Source organism: Apis mellifera, linkage group LG6, assembly GCF_003254395.2.
Source record: "Apis mellifera strain DH4 linkage group LG6, Amel_HAv3.1, whole genome shotgun sequence".
Taxonomy (NCBI): Eukaryota; Metazoa; Arthropoda; class Insecta; order Hymenoptera; family Apidae; genus Apis; species Apis mellifera.
Genome location: NC_037643.1, coordinates 13,119,467 through 13,141,283, shown reverse-complemented (window position 1 = coordinate 13,141,283; position 21,817 = coordinate 13,119,467). Strand labels below are relative to the sequence as shown.

Sequence of the window (21,817 nt, the reverse complement as noted above, 5' to 3'; positions counted from 1 at the left end):
ATTTCATGTAAATCGAATTTGAGGAAAATCGCTTTCTCAAAAGGATCTCTTGATCGTATCGATTTCTTCCACGGATAAAACAAGCAGTTCTTTCTCTTCTCGGTTTACTCGCTGCTTCTATGGATTGCGTGCAAGAAAGAAAAATATGTATCCGTGTAAAAAAGATCGGTCGAAGTAAAAACATTAGCCTAAGTAAACAGTGACACGAGCTGAGGCTAATATACTAGTAACTAGAAATTAACCTGACTCCTTTTATTCTTATTTTAGAATTATAAATCTGCATTACGTATAGCTAAAATTTATATGTAATAAATTTTGCACTAATATTATAATAGTTTAATCTTTTTTATCAAAAGCTTTACATGATTTTTATTTCTATATATTTCTTTAATTTTAGTATGGAGTATCAATTTTGATGGAGTGTTATGAAGAAAAAATAAAAAATAATCATATTATATCATGTATTAAATAATTTTTCTTTTTATTCAAAAAAGAAACAAAACATATTAAAACAAAAAGAAAATTTTTTATTAGCATGAATTATGAATACATTATAAAATATTTAAATATATACAATAATATTAATATAATAAGAACATTACGAAAAAGTATCGATACTATATAAATAATGTAAATAATATTAGTAATTCGTTTTATTTAATATACAAGAAAATAAAGCGTAATGAAAGAAATATCTTTACAAAGAGGAAACAATCTAATGAGTTTATTTCTTAAAATTCTGTTTATTTTTAAATCTCTGGTATTGACTTTTATATATAATCTATAGTTAGAAGATTTAACATTAATTAGTTAATAATTAATTAGTTTATAATACTGTATTTTATGTATTATTGACTTAATTGATTCACAAAATAGAAGAAAATAAGAAAATATAGATACATAGAAGTTAGATTAAATAAAATATTTATAAATATTGAATAAGAGGTTAATTGAGTTTCTTAAAATCGATAATTGATCTGAATTGATAAAAAATCCGTCATTCATTAGCATAAGAAAATATTATTATTATATTATTAGTATCTATATTTAAGTAGCCAATTATTAAGTTAAATTAACATATCCAAATCTAAACAATTATTATTTTAAATTTTTTGATTGGCTGTTATTAATTTGAATTATAAACTAAAATGAAAGACTATAGTGTTTTCTATTTCTACTAGTTTTACTTTCTTCTCATCTATCATATATCATATATCATAAATTGATATATATAAAGATATTTTTTAATTCTGTTTAATAGTTATCGATGATTTTTCACAGCTGATTTGTACCTTCATTTCCTGACTAACCTCTACGCATTTAAATTATTTTTGCACCGATGGATCAACATCGAGTTATCAAATACGCTTTGAATTGGAATAATAAATACAGAATGGGCTCGAGTTAATAATATAGTTGAAAAACAGTGATTTTTGATACAGTAACAAATCGAAAATGATAGAATTTTTCTTTATATTGTTTTTTTCCACGAAAATCAATTTTAAAAATTATCTAACTCAAAATAATATACCATATATATATTTATGTAGAAATCCTACTTTTATGAATGACTAGATTCGATATGTGACTTGTAAATTTATATTTTTTTAGTTTATTCTTTCAATTACAAAAAAATGTTCTTTCTATGATTTTTCTTTCTTGAGTTTGAATGTTAAAAACTGAATAAAAATATTTATTAGCAGTATGTAATAAATATATAAAATTTATTTATATATTATATAATATATTTAACACATATATTAAAAACTATAATAAAATTAAACTAAATATATTAGAATGTTTTTAGCTAAAATGCTGAAGTTAAATTAATCTCAAAGAGTTATATATAGATTATTTAATCTCAACATTAAATCTCAATATTAAATAATCTATATATTTAAAATATTATACTAAATAATTGTTAAGAATTTATTTAAAATTTCATTAGATTAAGATATTTTTCTTAATTCACTATCATATAAAAAAATCACTGTTTACTTGATCATATCATATTCTCAGCCACATCCACAAATAACCATTTTTGAGTAACAAAATAAAAAAAATATTCATCATTAATATTAATATCAAACAAATATTCTCAGATATAATGTAATATGCTATTGATCGTTATTTACAAACATCTTTATATAAACAAACAAATAATTTTGGGATAAAATATTATCCCCGCTTCTTTTTATTGTTGTTTTCTAATTTTTCTTTCGATTATGTGTAAATAGATGCTTGACCAGCAAGCAGATTTAATATCAATGAATTATCGATTAGTTACTACTATTAGTATTTATCTGATTCATTATTTGAATTCTTTCTTCCTAATCAAATTTTGATTTACGGATGATTCATAATTATGATCTATTCTAGTCTCCATTCCAGAATTCAATTGAGTTTTATCTGAGTCTTCATTATAGCCATTATTTTGATGGACATTTCTTATTTGTGACCACGAATTTTTGTCTTCAGATCCGATCACAAAAATAAACGGACATTTGTCATCTTTATCGTCATCCTTTAAATTCTGATCGTATATGCTGCCTATTTCAGATTTCTGATTAAAATTTTCAGAATCTTGTATCATTGTAGATGAAGAATCTTCCGTAGAACGATAGATTTCTTTGCTGGAATCGGTAGAACCAAATATTTTTTCTTGGTTTTGTTTAGAAGATAGATTCGATTGATTCTTATGAGACAAAAAGGCACGATCTAACGTCATAAATGGCATTTCGAAACACAATGTCCAAAGTGCAGAAAGAAGCATTGTAAGACAGAGGTTACTGAAGAAGCTGCGAAGCTAAATGTTTTGATAAATAATTAATTAATTAATTATATTTATAAAGTGTAAATTTAAGATTAATTTCAAATTTAATTTAAATTAAATTTTAATTAAATTTTAATTAAAATTTAATTAAAAATTAGATTTGAATTAAAACTTAAATTAAATTATTAGATTATTTAAAAATAAATATTTATATTAATGTTATACATTCAAAATTTACAATTTATAATTTTTTGAAAATTAATTTGAATTGTATTTATTAAAAATTAATATCAGAGTTAAAATTTTTTAAATCTATGATCACTTACAATTGCCATAGTTGAAATTATACCAGTAGTACGAACTGATCCAGCTTCTACTAATAAAAACACGAAATGGCACAGATAAGCGCTGTAAGTTAATTTACTGAAAGGAACCCAACCCTTCCAAGAAAGAAAATGATTCACAAAACCTTAAACAAAAAAGAGTATCGTTGGAACTTTCATATTTATTATTTTATTAAATAATAAATATAGTTTGTAAAACATGAATTTCATTAATAAATATAATTTTTATGATACAATATAAAGTATCTCAGTATTCTATAAGTTTAGGATAGATTTTCTTATCAATATTAAATTAAATATTTTTTAAGCATTCTGTAATATATAATATAATATAATATATAAAGAATATATGTACATTATTCATACATATAACATTAATTAGGCAAAGAAAATAAAGTTAATCAAATATCGGAGTTATTTTTTACAAAAATTTTGCAGACCAAATATAGAAAAGAAAAGAAAATAGGGATAAGGAGAGAAATAGGATAAAAATTGGAGAATTACTGCCATTTTTAGATTGTTGCAAATGAAACAAAAAAAAAAACAAAGAAAGTAAATAATAGAACAAAGTAGAGATAAGATAAAAATTAATTATTAGCGCCATCTCTTGAATAATAAAGCAACATCTTTCCCAAAGTATTCAAGAGATGACGCTGATCTTGAATTCACATTCTATCTTTCTCTACTTTTGAAATATTTTTATATTTGAGAAATGGCGCTGATAGTCAATTCTTATTTTATCTCTATTCATATCCTATTATTCACTATCATTTATATTTGTGTTTTTTTGTAGCAGTCTAGAGATGGCGCTGATTTTCAAATTTTTATCTATATGTCTATTATTCTATTATTTTTTCTTGTTCTACAAAATTTGTAAGCTTAAAAAATATTATAGAAATTATTATAGATATAAATAATTTGATGATGATAAATTTATTTTGATATATAGAAGTTGATATATAGAAATATATTGATAAATATATCATAAATATAATTCCTAAATTAATAATAGAAAATCACTAATAAAGAAGATGTAAAGAACTTTACTTTTTTCGAGATTGATATTTTAAAAATATATATGAAATTTAAATTTCATATTTATTTTATAATTCTATAAATATTATAATATTTTTATAATTCATAATATGTAATGTTTATGTTGGAATTAAATTTTGAAAAACTTACTAAATTTATTAAAATAATATATAACAAAATATATAATACATTCCATTTAGATAAAAATAATAGAGATTAAATCTTACCTCCATAACCATGGGCACAGCAAAATATAAGCCAAGAAATGGAAAGTGCAAAAATTTGCCTATGAAAACCTGCATAAAAACTCGCTTCTAGTTCATTGTAAGAATAATTATCAAAATACATCCATAAAGGACACATGAATATGAAAAAACCAGAAGCTATAGCTATTAGCCAACCAAGAATTACATATATCTGGAAAAAATATCGATTTTATTAGTCAAATATCGAATTATAAAAAAAGAATATATCGAAATATTCTCTATTTAATAAATATATTTCATATATTATAATAATTTGTTTTCATGTTCTTATAGAATATTTAATAAAGTTTTATGAAAAATTTTTTTTATATATTAAAAAAAATTTAATATATATATATGTATATTGTAATTATACTTTTAATTTATATTATAAAAAATATACTTACGGTATGAATTTTTACATTTTTTGACTTGTTTTTGTACAATAGATAACCAAGAGCAATACCAATAATATAAGATCCATATCTATTGTAAACTTTTGTATAAATTTGCATATATACGTTGACCAAATCAGTATTACTAACAACAAAAAAACACAAATGTTAATGAACAGAGTTTAAAAATATATAGATAAGTAGTATAGAATATAAAAATATATAGATAACTAGTTTTTATAAAACTTTAATTAAAAATATTTATAACTAATAACAATAATAACTAATAATAATAATAAAAATTTTTTAATATACATTTGTGTATGTATGTATATATACATATTTTAAATTTTATGAATATTGCAATTATGTTTAAATTGGTTAAGGTAATGTTTAAATTGTTTAGTTATTTAAAAAAATCTGCATAATATCTCTTTATATATTGAATAATTTTAATAATATCAAGATATTGATTATAAATTGAATATTTGAAATCTAATTTCTAATAAAAGAATAAAGAAAAGTCGAAATAAAATATTTTAAAATGAAGAGTGAGTAGTTATATGCCAAATAAATCAGACATTCCATGAACACAAGACATGATAATAAAATGAAAAGAAAAAAGAGATACAGGATATTCAAAAAAAGTTGTGCTAAATATTAAAAATATATGGTGCTTAAAATTAATAAAATAAATAATAAGTATAATATAAATAATAATAAATAATAAATATAAATAAATAATATAATATTGAATTATAAGTGCAATAATTAGCTAATCATATATGCATTTATCGATATGATATTGATATTTCGTCGATTATAATTCGTTATTTTTTCAATTATAGTAATTGAAATTAATCATTTATAAACATTTTTAAAAAATAAATTTTGTTATTTTTAACTATTACAATTAATCTACGATTAATTTGTCAATATTCACAAAAGAAAAATTATATTTGTGCATAATTTTTATTCAAAAATTGAATATTTTATTATTTATATAAAAATTTATTATTTATAAGTTAAACTTATATGATTTTATATATAATGAATAGATCAAAAAATATAAATATTTACTCAATTATTATTTTTTTAATAAATATTATTTACTATTAACGTTTAGCACATCTCTTTGCCGATATCCTATAGAAAATATCAAGAAAGTGAAAGAGGTAAATTTCTGCACTCACTCCTTATAATAGAGCATAGTTCCATTGAGCCTGAGATTGAATGTTATTAGGAATGGTATTAGAATGGAGGTAATTAGACCTAGCAGGAAAACGAGCCAAAAGAAAATTTCTCGCGTGAACTTGAGCATAGGGTATAAGAAAATCGGCGACAGCCAGACGAGTTGCATTTCGGTTGCCAAATACCAAGATTGAGACATGCACTAAAAACAAAAGTAAAGAAATAAACAATTATTGAATAAGCTGCATTTAAAGATTTTTCGATTTGTTGTTAATACAACATATTAATTATTTTTTTCTCTTTTTTTTCTTCCTCTTTTTATTATATGTAAATAATGTAAAACTTAAAAATAAAAAGCGCTAGAAAATGAATTTAAAATATTTGAATTTTAATAAGAATGTTTATTAAATTTTTGTTGATTAATTATATGTATATTTTTTAAACAAAATATATAAAAATAATAAATAATAAATGCATAACTGCATTACTTCCTTTCAAAGTCATGCAATATAGGAAATAATGATAGATAACAGATAGAAATTCAAATAATGCACAATGCACGCAAAATAATTGAATCATTGCACGCTACTTACGATTCTAGGTAGATGGATATAATTGTTTAAGTAAAGTAAGTTTGTCCACCAGTTTTCTCGACAATAATCTCTATTGGCACCTATCCATTGATCCCAATGGGGGCCTGAGCTAACTTTGTAAAACAAAGTGGCATAAAATCCAATCATCATAGCATAAGCCGGAGTTAATCTTAAATAACGATGAAGATAAAGACCGATCACGTTGAAATATTCTCTTGGACTTTTCTCCTTTTTTATTAATGTCGTGTACGCTATTAGAACACCGCTTATGAGAAAGAATGTATCGGTAATGAGGTTTGCATTGAGTACTAGTATACTAGCCCAATTTTTATGCATCTTGAAAAGTATTAAAAAAAAATTAAAAATATCTATACATTATATTTTATACTTAATAAAATATATTACTGTGTATTTTATTTATGCACCAAAAGTTACTAAAAAAAAAAAAAAAGCAACTGAAATTTTTCATATTGTTACCTGTAAAATCTCGTTCAAGTTCATTTTAACCCCGACCACTTCTGTATAATAAGTGTGACCATAAATAATCCAGCAAATACTGATATAACGTAGTCCATCAAGGCAATTGATCGAATTATAATGCCTGTTCGTTTTTAACAAGTTTTTTCCATTCGTATAAACAGAGAATGAAGTCAAAAGGATATGTTTCTTATCTGGATAGATATAATAATTCATTTGTTGTTAATTATAATAATTATGAGTTCATAATAATAGTATCAATAATTGAAAATTCATTAAATAATAACAAACAAAGTGAAGGTTTATTTTGATTTTTTAATATAAAAAAATTGTAAAAAAAATTTTAAAAATAAAGAATCTATAAAAAACTTTCTATAAAAATATCTTAAAAGATATTAAAATTTTTACAAAAAATTGTAACAAATTTTTAAACACATATTGAAATTAGTATATATCGAAAAGTATAAGATTGATATGAATGTTTTATGCAAGACGAATAAAGTGTCCTTAACACTGATTATTATCGCGTGACTAAGAATATTTATCGGTCATATTCGATGTAATCTCGCGATTCAATCTTTTCCTGAGTTCTTTCCTCCGTAATTGCAATGAAAACAAGATAAAATGATTGATCGATGGATTTTATCAATTATCGATCAATTAATTTTTACTTATATAATAAAATGTACATCTCACCTTTTTGGTTCAACGTACTCAGATGGCCTTGTTTAGCCATGTCGTAACTCGTGCTGGCAATTATGACTATTACGAATATCACCAGGATCGATCTGAAATTTAATTCAATCCATAACCACGTTGCGGATATATAGATAGAAAAATTATTTTTAAGAATTAATTTAATTTTAATAAAAATTATATTAACTCGATAATTTATATATATATATTGTTTACAAATGTTGTTTAATATATGTATTTGTACAAAATGTTATTTTAAGGAAATATTTATTATTTATCTTTATAATTAAAGATAATTCTCTTTCTTCTTGCTAATAATATTATCTATTAAAAAAAAAAATATTTGAAAAATCATTATGAATACATCACATACTAGAAAAGTGTCATAATTCAAAATTTATACTTATTTAATTATTGATATAGAAAAAATTATATTTGCTAGTAAAATTTTGAGTTTTTGACAATAAATTTCCAATTTAATATTCTTAGAACGATTCGAATTATTCAAAATTGTTTTCTTTAATCTAATAATTTTTAAAACATGTCACATTTTTCAAATGTGTTTGAGGAGATCAAAATAAAATATGAAAATCTGATATTATTTTCTAATTCTATTTCATTTTAATATTATTTTTGAGAAGAATATCTTTAATCAACAAAAGTAATATTAATAAAAAAAAGTAAAATAATATTAATAAGAATAATAATATAAAAATTATATAATAGATAAAATTTCGATTGACAAGTTTGTCGTGCAATATGCGCGTTCAACCTTGCCCTCGAAGCACCGAGCAAACAATGATGCCACCGGTTTCCTGTTACTCCAAAAACCGCTCGTATTAGAATACGATATGGACAAATCTACATACATGTAAACCCAGTCACTTATGTCGAATATAGCTCGATCTGTCTCTGCGGTCCGACACGAAACATTTACCACCATGTCCACGCGGTCCTCTACCTTCAGAGGGTCGAGGCTGAGTTCGAGCGCCTCCTGGATATCTGTTTGATTGCAACTTGACGGAACACACCACATCCATTCGTAGTTCGACGAACGGCCCGATTTCCAGCTTGTGTGTCCCTGGAACAAGAAGAAGAATGCTTTTTGCTTAATTTCACTGATTAATTTTAATAAAGGATAGAGGTAAATAGGATATACAAAATTTCAGATAAGTTGATAAAGTTTGCAAGCATCCTGAAAAATGTTGATATTTATTAATTAAATGTTGCACAGAATTCTTGAACGGAGATGGAATACGTTATTCCTTCTATCACTAAAAATCCAACTAAAAGTTCGATTCTTTTCTGATGAATTTTTGCAAAAGAACATGACTTCTACATTATTCCTATTGTTACTGGTACGTCACGTGACATGGTACTATGCTTGCTTTTGGCGAAAGCCTGATCACGTGACATACTCCTGCCTACTGTAACAATAACAGTGGGGATAATATAACGTATTTTCATTTGTATTCTTATATAAAAATTCGCCAGAAAGAAATCAAGTTACTTTTAATGATAGAAGTGATAGAAGTATACTATCTTTGTCCAACAATCTTGTTGTCGTACTTGTGCAACTCTAATTGTGCGTGCTACAGAATTTTTTCCATTAATTTCTCAAGTTTTCTTCTTAATTTCTCAATTTCTTTAATTTTCGAGGTATACATATATTTTTAAAAATTTAAGATACAGTGAAGAAACGCGAACATAAATGTTTTTTTTTCTTATTTCGATCCAATGAAACGAATGAAATAAAGAAAGAAATCTGTCAAAGATTCTCGGAATTTAGCATTTACTAAATTTTACAATTTAACAGAAAAAAATATATATAGATATATAATTGTTGAGAGCATCAAGATTGATGTTGCAATCAAACTTAAATGCCAACTTCTGAATCCCAACTATTCATTATGCAAATTTAAAGTGAAAAATGATTATTCATAAAATAAATTATTCAACGTTTTCAAATAACCATCTTTTAATGAAATTTTTTGTAAACATACATTCAATAAGTATCGAAAATTAAAGTTATGTTATTTTTATGATGTTCTGTAACTAATTATAGTAAAAACTTCTGAAGATCGATCTTGATGTAATACATGATGGTATATCAAATAAAACGATAAAACGATAAACTGTCAAATGAATCTTAGTTCAAACATATTATCGTTTTATTAAAACATTTGTAATAACATTTTAAAAAAATTAGGAAAATATTCTTCTTTTTTCATTCTTCTAAGATATTATTAATCAAATATATATTGTTAACAGATGAGATACGAAACAAACCACATCGATATATTTCTTTTTTTAGAAGTAAATTTCACGAAAAGAAGAGTCTTGATATGATACGTTTCGTGTTACCGTCAGTTGCACAACATTCTTGGTAATTTAAGAAATGTGACGTAATTGCAAAATCTTGGTCAGAAGTTGGTTGGAAATTTATAGGATTACATGTATGCAATAAATTTTGATTGTTTTAATTGAAATTCGACAATTTTTTTAAATTAGCAATAAAAAATAATTTTTAATAAAAATCAACAAATAAAATGTTTTTAACTTTATCAAATTATTATTATTTTCAGAAGTGATCAGAAGTACCTTTTTCTCGATAATTGATCGAAGAAATGGATAAAAAGAGAATGAAGAAATTATTAAATAAAATATTTGTATTTACTTACCGAGGCAATGGCTATATTCAAAAGTAGATCACCTATATCAAGTTGGCGTGGTTTACCATTGTCCTTGGCGATTTCAAAATTTACCGTGGCGCTGCAAGCCTTCCCGGTGAATCCGTGTTCATTTTTCACTTGTAAACATTCATCATAATTACCTAGTTGCTGATAATTACCCGTAATTACGCCTGGTGGAATTTTCACTGAGGCGTCGTACACTAGAAATGAGAAGAAATGCATTTTTCTTATCTATCTTTTTTTCTTCCTTCTTCAATTTACAAAGTTCGTCTTTTTAAAAAATTTAAAAAAATGAAGCTTGCACTTGTTTAACGATAAATTATTGAGAGAATGACAAATTTAAATGAATGTATAAAAATTGAAAACGAGATGCAAAATGTGTATTTACACGATACGTATACATTGATTTCGAAATTTAATTAGAAATAAGGACGTATTGAATAATATCATAATGTTTTTTTAAAATGACAAGCAATACGTAATTTAAACGGTATTCGAGAGAGACAAATTAACAATTAATAAACAACAGGAAAACTGTTGCATCACATAGAAATGCAAGAAATATGCAGATTCAATGGAAAGAAAAATGCATATGTAATGAAAAAAAAAAGAATGTGTTGAATTTACATTTAAAAATAAAAAAAATATGAAGTAATATTTATAAAATTAAATATAAATAGAATAAATTGAAATAATAGAAAAGAAGAATTAATACAGGTATATTAAATTCCAGATAACAATTTTCGAAAAAAAAAAAAAAATATTGTTGTTTGATCTTAAAATTATTTTGAAATTAAGAAAAATTAAAATATCGTGGGATGCATTCCACAATCCTTTTAACTTAAAATATTATTGTAGTAAATCTTTAATAATTCTGTAATACAATATGACGTTTTTAATTTTTCATCTTAAAATAAATAATTTAGTTACATATCGAGGATCTACTAGGTCGTAGAATAATCTTAATCTTCGCGGTTAAATGTCAATGCTCTTTTAATACGAAAGTGCGCACGCAATAGTCAATCAGACAGGAAGTATACGGAAATAACGCGGGTAACGCATGAATTGCGAAATTGGTCGTCTGATAAGGGATTAAAAACAAGAAAAAGTGATGTGCGCAATGGAGCGGATTTTTCATTCATGTTCGATAGCGAGAACACACTACTGTGTGGCTACTCGCAAACAACCCTGCCTAGTTATACGATTATACAATTTCATCTATTTAAAGTTGATTGAACGAAGCGCATCGATATACACAACGCGCGATTGTAACGTGTAAACACGCCGTGTTACATAAACTGGTAATCGAAACTCGTAAGCATTGCGCAAAGTAGAAATCGCAAAACTCACTTCAGAAAATATATGCTTCTATCTGTGTTCATTACAATAAATCAATATAGAGATATCTAATTGACAAATATTGAAAATATAATCGTATGATTCGAATTATGTGTCAATTATTTGAAGAAAGAATGTGATGTAAGTAACAATAATATGCGATATATATATATTTTATGATTTAATAAAAATATCACTATTTTTATTTTATATATATATATTTTTTTATTAGTGATACTTTTTTTATGATAATACTGTTCTCTCTATTGTTTCCCCAGTTAGAATTTCATTGCGTTAAATTTCTTGCAAATAAGATATAAAACTAATTATGTGCGATGACTATTCTAAACTATTCTTCGATGAAAATTTTCCATAATGATAATTACACGCCATTTTAACAGAAAATACGTCATCTTCGCAGAAACGTCTGATCGGGTGTCTTTTACCTTTCGCAGAACCTTGAGATCGTTCACTCAACGTATACTATCGGTAACCTTCAGCCACAAACCACGAGGAATTATTGTAATTGTTTGTCAATACTTTTTCTTCTCTTCTTACAAAAAATAACTTTGGACAAGAAATTCGTGATATAATAGGATATAATTATTATGTATACGTATTATATGAGTGATATATATATATAAAAAAAGAGAAAACTTTGATTGGAATCAAAACTATATTCCAAAAATATATAATAAGTATTAGATAATATTTGAAAAAATTAAATCATAAAAAAAAATATAGAATTTATAGAAAAATTTAAATTAAAAAAATTAAAAGTATAATGTATAAATATGAAATATATTTCTAGTCTGAAGGACATGGTGCAAAAGACGCATTTATATATATATACATTGAAAACATTTTCAAGAATTCAGTTAATTACTATAAATTATATGACTAGTAAACAGTACTACATTTTCATTTGAAATTCCGATAAAGAAAAAAAAAAAATAATTATATTTTTCTTAGAAACGACAAAGGTTAACAACATCTTGAGAATCAATCTGCTTAAATGCGCACTTGCAATGAATGAAGCGTTCTAAGGTCATGAGTTCGTTTGCTTCCTCACCGGTATCTATGTACATCGATGACAGCTAGTTGCATTCTAAGTATCGCGCCAAGAAATATTTTTTTTTTCGAGAGAGAGAGAGAATCTTGAGAAAAATTTTCTACTTTGCAATATATACGAAGTGTGATTAACACATAAATTCTTGCAATTTTATGATTATACTTTCCATTGCACACTATATCGTTGCACATATTATGCATATCGAAACATTACTGCGTGTACATGTTTTTCTTTTCTTTGTAAAAAAAAAAAAAAAAAAAAAAAGTACTTTTCCAATATAGATAATGATATAGAAATTTAACAACGATATAGATTTAAGGAGAGATTTCGTTTTTAAAAAGATTATATATATATGCATATCTTTAGCCAAAAACGTAGCAATTGATAAAAGTATATTTTTTTGATATAAATTATTTTATATCAAACAATAGATTAATTAGAATTAATGTCGAAATAATGATATCACGAATAAATAAGATTACTTGAAACAACTTTGGTGAATTATACAACTGATACAGCAAATATATTTATATAACAATAATCAATAAAATATGGCAAAACAATGATTTGACTCTAAATAAATTAAAATCAATGGAAGGTTATTGTATAAATCATAATGACTTAATAACATAATATGTATCTAAAGGTCATCAAAATACAAAATTGATCTCTTTTTAAATAATTACTTGTATTATTAATGGACATCATGATCAGCCGATAACATATCATAACAAAGATTATTTGGTTGTAATAACACTAATGTTTTGTAAAATAATGTTTTCTAATTGGTATAAGAAAAGTCAGAAAGAGGAAAGATCGATCGATCGTCAGCGAGCAAAAAGATCGGTTCTGATATACAAGGACGGTCATCGGCACAGACGTTATTCTTTAGTGACCCAGTTTATACTTGTTTCATGACGCACAGTTCAATTCACCGATGGTGAAACTTTTTCCTCATTCAATTACCTTTTTTTTTTTTTTCCTTTATATTTCCTTCTACAAATCCTTGGTAGTTCATTAACATTTCGTCAGATGACGTCACTAGTAACTATCCACCGTTTCTGCAAATTTAATCAAAGGTTAACATATGCGTATTTGATGTCTTAAAGAGACCTTTTTTTATATCAAGATATATCTGTTCCGTAAAACGATTAAAATAATAACTTGTCGAAACATGGTAAAGATAAATAGAAGGTCGTTAAATAGAAAAATGCAGGAAGATACCGTATGATGTTGCAACTTAACCCTAAACACCGCAACTTACAATTCTTATCGAAAAAAACAGGAATGTGTCGAAACATTATAGGAAGAAATATATGTATCTTAACTAATAATAACTAATAATAGTTATTATTAATGATATTGTTATTATTATTGCAGAATCGGATTTTTCTTTCTACATTGTAAGATCATTGATGTCAGTTACCGACGGTTTTAATTCACATTAATAAGTGTTCTTTTAGCTTTCAGAAAGAAATGCTTGATAGTGATATTAAATGGAAAATATGATACATATTAACATTGACCCTAATAATCTTGCAATAGTTCTGACTGGAATAAATGATTAAATGTTATCAACTCAAAAATTAACCAAAATTTTTTCATTAAATTATGAGATTCAATAATGTAGCAATTTAATGTGTTTCTCTATTCAAAGTCAATTTAAAATCAAACAATATTAATTAGTTATAATGAAAATTATTGTAGAAACTTTCATTGATGGAAATTATACAAAATTTGACAATTTTTTATGAGTGAGAACAGGTTTGGACATATTTTATTTAATACTATAGTTATTCAATTTTAAAAATTTGCTTAAATTTTTTATTTAATATGTTAATCATCGGTAAAAATTCCTTTCATCCGATTTGTCAATTATTTTTTTTGGAAATGTTAATAAGAATTGTTTATTTTTTAATTTTAAAAGAGAATGATACGTATCACAGATGTATCTATTTATTTAAATATAATTCTTATAAAAATTCAATTTAAAAATTTTCACTCGAGGTAAATAACCTGTTCCATCTTGATTTCTCCATGAGATCATTTTACGAATTAATTCAAAGAAGAAGAAAAAGAAAGAAAGAGAGTAAAGAGATCATCTTGATCCAATTTTTCGATTTTGTTCTGAAATTATTCAATATAAAGAATTAATAAATAGTTAAATATTAATTATAGCAGAATCAAGTTCAGTGATATTTTCTGCGATGATTTCTATCCTTTCTATTTCGAAGGTCCTTCTGCAGTTCACTGGCCTGTGCTAAACCAATTGAACAATCTATCAGACAGATAATGGCTTACCCGAAAACTATGTATGTGAACATTCTAAAAATATTCAAATTATAAACAAAATAAATTTTATCTCGTCCATCAATTAAATATTACACATATATTTAATTTATTTTTTTGTATATTAATTTAAGTTTTTAGATCAATTGTCTTATTCTGTTATTCAAAACTTTTTTGAGTTTTTTTTTCTAATTCTAATTTTACTTTGCTACATCATAGCTCATATTAGAAACATATCATATACATGATAACATAGATTTCCTAAGAACTGGAATATTTTAGTTCAATATATTATTTAATTTTCTAGTCAGAAGAAATACCTGGAAACTATATATAGGGTGTTTATAATGATTCGAACTATATTCTTCTAGATTAAAAAAATTGTAATAATTATTTTTCATTTTCATTTTATGCATTCTTATATATATTTCAATCAAAGAAATGAACAGATTTTATTTTATATATTATCTACTAATTTAACTACAATTACTTAATAAATTTTTTAAAATCACGTTTAATTTGTGTTTGAAATGATTTGTTTTCTTTATTAAATATCATATATTCCGTATTTTAAATTCTTTGAAAAATTTTTTTTTATCATATTTTATGTTATACCATTCGCATCACATTCAGAAATAACGGAAATTCTATCTACCTTCGTTGACAAGTGCACAACTGCACATAGAAGCAACGCTACCAGTTACCACTCATGGCAGTTTCTGTAGCACTACCAATTTAGGTAATAATATAAAAAAAAAAACCGTTGTAGCTAGAGGCATATAAGTGCAGATTTATAAACATTGTTTTTTAAATATTTTAAATACATAAATTTTCTAAAAATTAAAACAATATAATATGAGAATTATTACCAGAAATTACCAGTTGGTTTATTTTCAATACTTATGATGCTGTATAGTAATACAATTCTATATAATATCTATCTCTATATGTAAAATTTAAAAATATTATTTCCCTTATTATTTATATTTTCCAAAAATAATAAATGTTTAAATTTTTCTCCTTAGAAAAAAGATGAAATGAATATTTTCTTTGTTCTATTACATATCCTTACTTAATCCTTTTTCTTATTTAATTTACAATTGTTTATAATATAAAAAATATCAATATTTTTTATATCTTAAATATAATTATACTGGATCTATAAATGAATTACGAATCTGATTTATATTTGATCTAATACATATTATGAGTATGATTTGTAATTTTTACTTTTCATTTAAACCGTGTTACAAAATTATAAGATGAGGACTTAAAATCAAAATTTGATAAGAATCTTTAGCAACAAGTTCGAAGTTATCCTTTCGTTTATCTTTTCATATATTCTTTCATTTATTTGTTGAAAAACTGACTTCTTCAAAAACTCAATTTTTGTTTATAACATTCTTATAGATGATTCAAGATCTTATAGATGAAAAATTAAAAATGTTCCCTTTCGAATATGCATTTACGTAAGTACTATTAATGTTAATATTATTAATAGATTTTTTATAACAATTTAGATAAGTTTATAAATTAAACATTTTAAATTTAATTCAAATTTAGTTTAATTTTCACACCTGAATAAATTCAATAATTTCTATCTTAGATTCAAAATACAACGCAAATTTATAATATTAATTTGTGACAGAGATAATATATTGAGGTTATCTTATCGATGCGCTACTAGCGGGAAATTACAACTCGTTACTTTAAATAAAAAAAAAAAATATATATACAAGAGAGGTAAACAAAAAATCAATTTCGATTTGACATTCATCATGACATATTTGATATGATAATTAAGTAAATAAAAAATTCTTAGAGAAAAATACATCAGAAGAAATGATTGAAATGTATAATAAATTTCTATAAATAGTTAAATAAACAAATAAGCGTTTAGATTAACTTAACTTAAAAATAAAAACAAAAGTAAACAAAATCAAGAATTCAGAAGTAGAAAATAGATTGACTAATTGTATTTAATGAAACTGATCGCAATCTCTTAAAATAAGAAAAAAATATTTTATTTTTAATTTTTAAAATACGTATATATGTATATACATAGGTTTATACATATTATATACACTATTAAAAAATAGTGCATTAAGTCAACTATCTTTGTCTTGATCATGGTGATTTGCTTGTAAAAATGAAGAAAGAGTCTAATTCATTATCTTTATGTAATTTATATTCTATATATATTCTATTTTACAAGATGCATGTCTATATATATATATATATATATATATATATAATGCATATATATATTGCATTTTTCTTGTTAATTAAATTAATTGATTAAAATACGACAATTTGTTATTTTTTGTTAATAATTTATTTTATTATCAATTGGACCAATATGCGGTGATTAAATAAAAAAAATTTTAAATTTGAATTTATCCAAATTAAGTTAGAAAACAAGTAACATAGAAATAATTCATAAATTTAAAGTTTTAAATTTATTATCAAGGAAGCTTTTCCGAAATTGAAGAAATAGAAACTAAAAATTATTGTCATTTTATACATATACATATATTTATAACTATAACTTATCTAGATAGATAAATATTTTAAAATAAATTAAAAAAGAAATGATACTCAAATATTATATAGATAATATTATATATATTACTAATATTATAATATTATTATATATAAAATATATAAAATATATAAAAAAATATATAATATATATTTCATATATGTAATAAATTCTTTAATGTTAATTATATTTATACATATACAAAAAATTGTTTTGAAATAATCTTAATCTTTTTGCAAAAGGACATTGCGATTTTCGATTTGATTGACATTTGAATATTTTTGGAGATATATTGGAAATATTTATGTCTAAAGCAAAAATCTGTAATATTTACTGATCAAAAAAGTCAATCAAGTCAAGAAGTCAAGAAAGTCTTCTTTTCTATCATTTTATTTAAAATATAAAAAGCTTTTTTTCGCAAAAAAGCTATATAGAATGCGTAATATAGTATGTAAATTTCACCAGAATATTTTTAGGAAAGAATTTATTAACATGAAAATATAGATCTTCAGACATGAAGAAATAAAACATGCGATAGAGGAATAAATGATGATTCTAGTAAAAGTGAATTCTATTGAATAAATATTTATATATATATACTAAAAAGAATTATAGCGAGAATAATGATATTTTAAATACATTTTCTAGACTAAAATTTTATTAAAAGTATATATTTATTTATAATATTATTATTTTATGTTTATCGAAAACTTATAAAAACTATGAAAATTAGAAAATTGAGATATTGTTATTATATACTATCAATTTACTAAAACCCTATTATTCCTTTTGAGCAAATTAGAAATCTTACATTAAAAACTTCCATATTATTTCACAATAGTGATGACTACTATTCCTCTTTTTGATTAATCTTTCATAATATTCACATCCATTTGAGTAAAAACAAAATTTCATTTTCGAAAATCTTTATTAAATCTTAATTATTAAAATTTTGATCTTATTAAAGAAATTTCTTGACTGATTTATAAATCTTTTAAATAAAGAAGTAAATAATCCTAAATTTTTCAGAATTTATATATATATTATTAAAAAAATTTAATTCAAATAAAATGATCAAACTAAGGATACAATGATTTCAATATAAAAATTCAATAACTCTTTTAATTTAAATCAATTATTACAAAGCTCTGTATGATTATTATTATATCAATGATTGTTATTATATATCAATAATAATATTGATAATAATAAAATTAAATTTGATTCCTTTAAACAAAAAGAATGCTGATTTAAGATACCTTCTACATACATGCAAGTCTCCATTGGAGTAGAGGCTGCAGAATATTTAACTTTTGATTGATTTTACGACTTTATCACATTTCTACTGACTATAATCTTTATTATATCTCTTCTACTAACTATATATTCTTTTAGGTAATCGTTACCTTGTTGGTGATCTGAAGTGTTGATTGAGAAATTGATATTAGTTTCTTTTTATAGCAAATAAACCAGAGATCTCTATTACAGCGGTGATTGGTCGTTCGTTTGAAAGATTAAGATCTGTGATAGCCGAAAAATCTAAAACCCATTTCTTTAAGTCACTTTTCTACTTTCTCTGTTTAGTCATCTACAACCGCCGCATTACATTTAACTCTTAAATTACACATTTGTTTCATGCTTATTATATTTTTCATGGATAAAATTTATAATTTTGCAATTGAATTGAAATCATAATTCTAATATGCAATGGATATAATATCTTTTGCTAACTTTAATTTTGACTTGAATTAACTTGATAAAAAGATAAAAATGAAAAAAAAAAAAACGAAAGAAATACAGAGAAATAAAAATTTGAAGGAAGAAAAATTTTAAATAAGATACAAATAAAAAAAAAAGAAAATATTTTTGCTTCATAAAAAAAATTTTAAGAATTATTAAATTTAATATTTCATATTTACATTTTTTTATTTCACTTAACACTTTTTGATTGTTAATATTTTAATGTTAATAAAAAATAAAATAAAACTAAACTTTCAAAGTAAAAAATAAAATTTGTGATGAATAAAAAACTGTTTAATAAATTGTACTCACTCTGCAGTGCCCATGGTGTATAACGATTAAGTTCTTTCAAGTAAACAGAGCTGTCTTTGAGGCACTCTTCTGACGCTCCATCGAGGGGTGCAAAAGGTTTTGACAGAAAATCCAGTAATATTTTTTCAGGTTTATCAACAGTTAATTCAGCGAATCCAACCGATATCAATAAAAGGAACAGAAAACCAAATGAAATGAAACAATCGGATTTACGATTAAAAATTGAAAATCTATAAGATAGAATATCACAAGATTTCATAGTGTCGAATTTATTTACTCTGATTTGACATATGTGTCTTTACGACTAAAGCACGTGGTGTATGTAGTCACGTGTACACTGGTGGCCCTAAGTATGCACGCGTAAAAGGAGCGTAAGAGACGTCAAAACGTGAACTGTACGTTCTGTCAATCGCTGGTGCATTTATATATTGCTCGAACCGCAGGCATATGAGGGGGATAAGAGCATTCGACTTGACGATGGGTATACCTCTTATCGATGCGACCAAAGGATTACGCGTGCGAGTGATATAGTGTTTCTTTTTCAAGGAGCATACAATGGAATAGATAAGAATGAGAAAAAGAAGAGCGAAAAAAAATAATAGGAACGCGTTAAATTGATGATATATATCCATAGGAACGAAATTCGATTGAAAGGATGGAATGAAGAAGAGTTATATAGAAAGATATCTTTAATTGTAAATCCCTGGATGGACAAGATTTTTTTCCTGTATGAACCAACTTTTATTTATTATATGTTTCAATTGTTTGTTTATTCAACTCAACAATAGTATTCAATTATTTAACAATAATGTGAATATTCCTAATCCATTTTTACAAATTATTAATAATGAAATGTATTTTATTATGTGTACTTATTATTTTATAATAAGTTGTTATTGAAAAATCCTTTAAATTAGAAATGGTTAGAAGTGTTTATATTATAATAAGGAAGAGTGAGGAAATATCAGATATCAAATATTTAAAATATATTTGTTTTTGTCTCTATTTTATTCTGATTCAATTAATTATTATTCAGAGATTTGAAATTGTTTGCAAAGTAATATATAATAAAACATTTAGCAATTAATATTTTGACGTAGATAAATAATAATGAATATGTATTGTTTTACTTAATTTTTTTATTTTCTGTTTTATAATAAATCTAAAAAATAATAATAGAAACAATTTCTCTAGAACTATAAGATTTTATTAAGATTAATTTCTGATTATGTTTTTGTGTATATATTTATACATATTATACATTTAATTATCAAAATTGTAAATATAATATTTAATTATTGAAATTTAAAAAGTAATAATGTACGGTTCAGTAAAATTAATTGTTATGCTTCAGTTAAGAAGAATGAATGGAATCACAAAATAGTTATAACCAAAAATAAAAGCAAAATCGTATTTTTATATATACCATTCTTTAATATATATTCTAATATATACCATTTTTTTATTACTGAATATTATTACTTTTTCTTAAAGTGAATGCGAAGCAATAAAAAACAATTCCGTTTAATATATATTTTACATACATAAACGCGTGGAATTTAATTTTAACTTGGATAAATTTATTACCACTTCAATTGATTAACCTATACATTCCTCGAATCATTTCGAATACCTATAATCAGTAGAATTTTATTATTTAACAGCTTATCAAATAATAAATTTGTTTTTTTTAAAATATAACTTTCATATAAAATATAACATATAAATAGAACAAGATTTAAATAAATATAGGAATTAATTATATGAAATGTGTAGATTTTAATACTTTTATTATATAATTGAAAAAAATATTTTCAAAAAAAAGTATATTTGAAATTTAAAAGATATTAAGATTTTAAGAAATTCCCTAGAATTGATAAAATAAAATCAATAAGTAATCACATGATTTTAATTTTCAAAAATATTTCAAAATTTAGAATTTTTAAAAAGGAAAAAAAATTATATTTAATGTAATTTTATTCATTTGTGTGGTAGATTAAACTTGAAATTAAAAAATTATACTAGCAAAAAATTATTTAATTAATATAAAAAAATATCATTCGAGAAACTATACAAATTTCA

At 23.5% G+C, this 21,817-nt stretch overlaps 1 protein-coding gene and 2 long non-coding RNA genes across 4 annotated transcripts; 2 read left to right on the top strand and 1 right to left on the bottom strand.

Moving 5' to 3' along the window:
- Positions 1-1,925: 1,925 nt before the first annotated feature.
- Positions 1,926-20,144, bottom strand: LOC411387 (O-acyltransferase like protein). Of its 2 annotated transcripts, XM_016912909.2 has the most exons (12): positions 19,736-19,868; positions 13,819-13,913; positions 10,431-10,642; positions 8,619-8,830; positions 7,750-7,841; positions 7,054-7,247; positions 6,577-6,912; positions 5,986-6,185; positions 4,805-4,937; positions 4,380-4,569; positions 3,100-3,242; positions 1,926-2,806 (listed from the first exon to the last, which is right to left on the bottom strand). In XM_016912909.2, exons 2-12 carry the CDS (start codon positions 13,874-13,876, stop codon positions 2,312-2,314), a joined length of 2,265 nt encoding a protein of 754 aa, XP_016768398.1. In that variant the 5' UTR covers positions 13,877-13,913; positions 19,736-19,868; the 3' UTR covers positions 1,926-2,311. The 2 variants fall into 2 exon arrangements, with proteins under 2 accessions (XP_016768398.1, XP_394861.4); XM_394861.7 differs by lacking the exon at positions 13,819-13,913 and having other exon boundaries at positions 1,927-2,806; positions 19,736-20,144.
- On the top strand, positions 8,837-10,493 carry LOC102654772. Its single transcript, XR_001703577.2, has 3 exons — positions 8,837-9,408; positions 10,064-10,205; positions 10,335-10,493. It is a non-coding gene; the product is annotated as an uncharacterized LOC102654772 (long non-coding RNA).
- On the top strand, positions 11,124-12,395 carry LOC107964668. Its single transcript, XR_001703578.2, has 2 exons — positions 11,124-11,921; positions 12,236-12,395. It is a non-coding gene; the product is annotated as an uncharacterized LOC107964668 (long non-coding RNA).
- Positions 20,145-21,817: the final 1,673 nt, after the last annotated feature.